This window comes from Engystomops pustulosus, chromosome 7 (assembly GCF_040894005.1).
Source record: "Engystomops pustulosus chromosome 7, aEngPut4.maternal, whole genome shotgun sequence".
NCBI classification, from domain to species: domain Eukaryota; kingdom Metazoa; phylum Chordata; class Amphibia; order Anura; family Leptodactylidae; genus Engystomops; species Engystomops pustulosus.
The window spans coordinates 13063210-13069209 of record NC_092417.1 but is presented as its reverse complement, the minus strand read 5'-3'; the positions used below and the strand labels follow the sequence as shown (position 1 = coordinate 13069209).

At 46.6% G+C, this 6000-nt stretch overlaps 1 protein-coding gene across 1 annotated transcript; it reads left to right on the top strand.

The window, feature by feature from the left end:
- The first annotated feature begins 1009 nt into the window (after positions 1–1009).
- LOC140068655 (uncharacterized) lies at positions 1010–5492 on the top strand. The gene is made up of 2 exons (XM_072114039.1): positions 1010–1184; positions 3117–5492. The coding sequence occupies exon 2, from the start codon at positions 3127–3129 to the stop codon at positions 4633–4635; it is 1509 nt and encodes a 502-aa protein (XP_071970140.1). The 5' UTR covers positions 1010–1184; positions 3117–3126; the 3' UTR covers positions 4636–5492.
- The last annotated feature ends 508 nt before the right edge of the window (positions 5493–6000 follow it).

The following is a 6000-nucleotide window of genomic DNA, read 5'->3' as shown; positions in this document are numbered from 1 at the left end:
AGAGAGCGGGGGGAGTCCCGGGCTGCTGGGACAACCTCTGGCGCTCTCCTGGAGACCACACCTGTCGCTGAGGCCCCAGGGGATGATGTACTGGATGAGGAGGTCAGGAGGATCGAGAGAGAGGAAGGTGCCACGTCCTCAGACTCCTCCCATTATGAGAGTATGGACGAGGATAATAGGGCGTGGCTAGAGGAAAAGCGTAAGCGTGGCGCCAAAAAGAAGAAAAAGGGTAAAAAGACGGGAGGTGTAAGATCTTCTCCCTCACTGACTAAGGTACCCAAGGAAGGTGCAACCAACCCCCCGCTGGTTGAACTTTCAAATCGATTCCTGGCCCTGGATGGAGCCTCTCCTGCCGATGGAGGGGCTGAGGGTGAAGGGCCAGAGGTGGCGGAGCCTGCAGGGGGTGCCGAGTCTCCCCCTGGGGAGTCAGGGTCTTCAGGAGGGGAGACTGGCCCAGAGTCTGGAGACGAGGATGAGGGGGCAGGTCCTGGATCTGCCCCTGAAGCATCAGAGGTGCGGGAGATGGACACCACAATATGTCTAAAAAGGGGGTGTTCATTTCCCGAGGGTGGTGGTAAGATGGGTAAAAAGAAAGCCGTCTAACTCAATCACTCATGATGGCAGCACCCACTCCGTTGACGCTGGCGTCTATTAATGTCGCCAGCATTAAGTCTGATGCGGCTAGATTTGCGGCCTTTGATTTGTATTGGGGCCTGCTCTCACCTTTCCCAGGGAGGGGGTGGGTTTCCTCGCACACTCCCCGCAGCCCCTTGCATGCTCCCCGCAGCCCCTCGTGCGTTCCCCCTGTCTCCCCGCAGCCCCTTGTGCATTCCCCCTGTCTCCCCGCAGCCCCTCGTGCGTTCCCCCTGTCTCCCCGCAGCCCCTTGTGCGTTCCCCCTGTCTCCCCGCAGCCCCTCGTGCGTTCCCCCTGTCTCCCCGCAGCCCCCCGTGTCCGCTCAGCCCCTCGCACTTCCCGCGTCCCCCGCAGCCTCTCTCTCGCCGCCTCCTGGTGTGGGCAGAGAACAGGCAGCAGCTGCTCTTCCTGTGTCCGGAGCTCCTCCTCTGGCCCCGCCTCTGCTTCCTGTCACATGATCTGAAGTTCCTTATGGAGTGTAGTGTGTAGCCATCACTCTGCAGACACTGGGGAGATGATGTCCTGTATTCTCCAGGTACCAGCACCAGAGGTGTGTGCATTACACTGTGTATATACTATAGCTGTGTATATATACTGTATATAGTGTGTACATCATATACCTGTATACTGTGTATGTGTAATGTGTGTGTATACTATAGCTGTGTATATATATCCTGTATATAGTGTGTACATCATATAGCTGTATACTGTGCGTGTGTAATGTGTGTATATACTATAGCTGTATACTGTGTATGTGTAATGTGTGTATATACTATAGCTGTGTATATATACTGTATATAGTGTGTACATCATATATCTGTGTACTGTGTATGAGAAGTATATACTGGTGGAGTCATTATTGTGTTGTGGCAGACTTACCTCTGTGATAATGAATCTGTAGCAGTGTATGACTGTCCAGTTGTCCTTTGGGATCTGCCTTTACCGGGTCTAAACTGTGCACCATTTGTTTTCTGCGCACACGTTAATATGACCCTGCGCCTTTCTCCAAACCAGGCTCCTGTTAGTGAGGTCACTCCCTCTCTGCTAATAAATAATATATCTGGGATTATAACGAGCTGCGCACCTGTGTGACATCACATGACCAGGGATATATAATGAGCCGTGCACCTGTGTGACATCACATGACCAGGGATATATAATGAGCCGTGCACCTGTGTGACATCACATGACCAGGGATATATAATGAGCTGTGCACCTGTGTGACATCACATGACCAGGGATATATAATGAACCGTGCACCTGTGTGACATCACATGACCAGGGATATATAATGAACCATGCACCTGTGTGACATCACATAACCAGGGATATAACGAGCCGTGCACCTGTGTGACATCACATGACCAGGGATATATAATGACCCGTGCACCTGTGTGACATCACATGACCAGGGATATATAATGAGCCGTGCACCTGTGTGACATCACATGACCAGGGATATATAATGAGCCGTGCACCTGTGTGACATCACATGACCAGGGATATATAATGAGCCGTGCACCTGTGTGACATCACATGACCAGAGATATATAATGAGCCGTGCACCTGTGTGACATCACATGACCAGGGATATATAATGAACCGTGCACCTGTGTGACATCACATGACCAGGGATATATAATGAACCGTGCACCTGTGTGACATCACATAACCAGGGATATAACGAGCCGTGCACCTGTGTGACATCACATGACCAGGGATATATAATGACCCGTGCACCTGTGTGACATCACATGACCAGGGATATATAATGAACCGTGCACCTGTGTGACATCACATGACCAGGGATATATAATGAACCGTGCACCTGTGTGACATCACATGACCAGGGTGCACCCGTTCATGTGCACCCTGCCTCAAACAGCTGGGCACACATGAGAGGGACATACCTCTCATGTCCATACAGGACGGATTTTCTCCCTGTATGCTTCATACACCTTCCTCTTCTTCTCTCTCCCTCCTCCAACAGCGCAGGTCTCTTCCATGATTAAACAGAAGGGAGGGAGAAACTGTCGCGTCAGCCCAGCATCGGACCCTGTACAGGAAGCTGCTGTGTGGGCGGGGCTGTCAGTGTGCAGTGAAGCCTGAACCTTGGTACTCTGGAGAAAGCAGCTTTCCTGAAGGGGCCGTTCAGCAGGTAATACAGGTGAATAACTGGCTGGCTGCTGGCAGGGACCCTGCTTGACCTCACTTCGGGGCACTGGACATAGCTGGTTATTCACAATTTTATCTTCTCTTCTGTCAGTTCTCTCTGCGTCTGTTCGATGTAGAAAGAGCTGGCAGCTGAGCGCCCTGCCCGGGCCCTTCTCTATGCGGGCCCCATAGCAGATGCTACAGAGTAGATCCGCCACTGTTTCACATTTAATCATCTCTGACCAGACACCTATGAATTTTTTGTATTCATACATAGTCCACCAATCGTGGTCTTTGTTAATATATTCCTGTTTTTGTTGTTTTTCAGGCTACACGCCATGCCTACTTGTATTATCAACCAATGCAGCAGTAAAACTGGGAAAAAGGGGCAGTCACCGCATATAATTCTGCATCCTTTTCCCAAAGACCTTATCAGAATATATCGATGGCTCTTCCATACAGGCCAACAATTCTCCGACATAGACCAACTGGCCAATAGGATAAAAGCTGAAAATAAAACCCAAAAATTCCGATTGTGCTCAGAACATTTCTCAAGAGACTCCTACCTTTGGAACGCCACTACCAGAAACCTACGACGGGAAGCGGTGCCAACAATTTTTCCTCCGGTGGAAGAAGGGGAGGTTCTAATAGAAGAATCGCTAAAGAAAAAAGTCTACAAGAGGAAGAGGATCGTTGAGGAAGTTCAGGTTCCATGTCCAGAACCCGGACCTGAGGATGATCCATCTGTGAGATTATGTAAAATGTCAACAAAAACAGGGAACGATTCCTTCATAACGTTCTCTAAGTCAACATCACAAGTTGTGGACAATCCTGCTCTAGGTGTCCAGTATTCTCATACCGGGCCTTCAGCTCCACCTCCGCTCTTATCTTCTCCAAATCCCAAGGAGATGGAATTACAACAGAATAAAAGACCAAATCTAAGTAATGTTACAACATCTGACCCAAGAGATTTTTTAACGTGCATTGAACCTCGTTCTACGAAAGCAGAACCACCACCGGATATCTCTCGCTCTACGGAAGCAGAACCGCCACCAGATATCTCTCGCTCTCTGAAAGTGGAACCACCACCAGATATTGACTATGGAAATATTACAACCCATCAATTACCTCGAGAGTTTGAAGGAACAATTGTTAAAATTGAAGAAACAACATCTGACCCAAGAGATTTTCTAATGTGCATTGAACCTCGCTCCACGAAAACAGAGCCACCACCAGATATCTCTCACTGTACGGAAGCAGAACCACCACCAGATATCTCTCACTCTACGGAAGCAGAACCACCACCGGATATCTCTCACTCTATGGAAGCAGAACCACCACCAGATATCTCTCACTCTACGGAAGCAGAACCACCACCGGATATCTCTCGCTCTCTGAAATCAGAACCGGCACCAGATATCTCTCGCTCTCTGAAATCAGAACCGGCACCAGACACTGACTATGGAAATATTACGTCCCATCAATTACCTGAAGAGATTGAGAACAGATTATCAATTTTAGACAAAAGTGTTATAAAAGAGGAAATTAGGGACACGGATTATGCACCCGGTGAGAAGACGTTTGGAGAGTTTCTCGAGGAAACCGAGCGGCGACCAACTCTATTAGACATTAGGCCGAATGAAGAACAACACAAACCACATGGAACGTTGCTTATTTTTGAATCGTCTTTGGATCAGCTGTTACTAAAAGTGAAATGTTTGGACTCCACGGGATGTTCAAGTCTCGTAGAAACTTTTGAAAAAGCTTTTGAAGGCGGTTACTGCAGAATTAGGGGAAAGTGCTCTGCAGGACATCGCTTCACCATGGATCTGCTTCTCCCGTACTGATCAGTGGTCGCAATGTTCCAAGATGGAAAGAATTCTTGGATATTGTTGGTTTATTACCGGCAATTAATGTTGGATGGAAGAAGTAACAAAGTTATCAGTTCTCCGCAAGAAACCGATGATGGACAATATGATAGTCCCAAGTCATAGCGCCAGGTCCTGTATACATACAGTGGTGGGAGGAGTCAGTGGGGAAATAATCGACAATAAAGTGAGGTACCCGGCTATGGTTCCCCATCTGTGGCCATCAATCAGCAGAGGATAGAGCCGTTTCCTCAAGAATTTATGAAAAAAATATGTTGCATTTTCTAGTTGATTTGTCTGAGACTCTTACAATACAGGCAGTCCCCGGGTTACATACAAGATAGGTTCCATAAGTTGAATTTGTATGTAAGTCGAAACTATATATTTTATCATTGTAGATCCAGACGAAAAAATGCTTTTGCCCCCCGTTACAATCAGAATTTCAACATTTTTTGCTGTAATTAGTCCAAGGATTATCCAAAAAAACGTAATAACTGACACATTACAGCTGATTATTGCAGTCTGGGACTATAGTAGATCACCAGAGACTTCACCAGAGGTCACAGGGGGCAGAGGGGTCCGTCTGTAACTAGGGGTCGTCTGTAAGTTGGGTGTCCATAAGTAAGGGACCGCCTGTACAATAGAAGTTCATTATTCCTCCGGAAATTGCTTTGAGCATAGATCACATAAATGTAGAGATGTAGACAAATAACTAATATCAATCATATTCACATTCTGCACACAGACATTGGTGGGGATTGCATTTCCCTTGGGGGAGTTTGCTGTTGGTTTTGCTATTATAGGTGGTCCCCGTACTTAAAAACATCCAACTTACAGACGACCCCTAGTTACAAAAGAAAGTCTGGAAATTAGTAATTTACTGTACTTTATCCTGAGACTACAATAATCAGCTGTAACAGATATCACAGGCGTCTGTAATGAAGATTTATTGTTATTCCTGGTTCTTATGACGACCCAACATTTTTAAAATCCAATTGTCACAGAGACCAAAACAGTTTTGTCTGGAGCTACAATGATAAAATATACAGTTCCGACTTACATACAAATTCAACTAGAGAACAAACCTAGAGAACCTGTCCTGTACATAACCTGGGGGCCGCCTGTATTACTTTTTGGTAATGTTGCTGATTGTTTAGTACAATCGTTTTCGGGATAAACGAGTCCTGAGAGAAGCGATCACGTAATCGGTAGTAATTATATGTGATGACTCCCAAAGACTGAAATGCGGTCGTTGAAATTTATGTATTTAAAGTTAAGATACAAACTATTCATTTCTGAAAAAGACATTTGAGTGTCAAAGGTTTTATTTAGCTTTTTGTTATT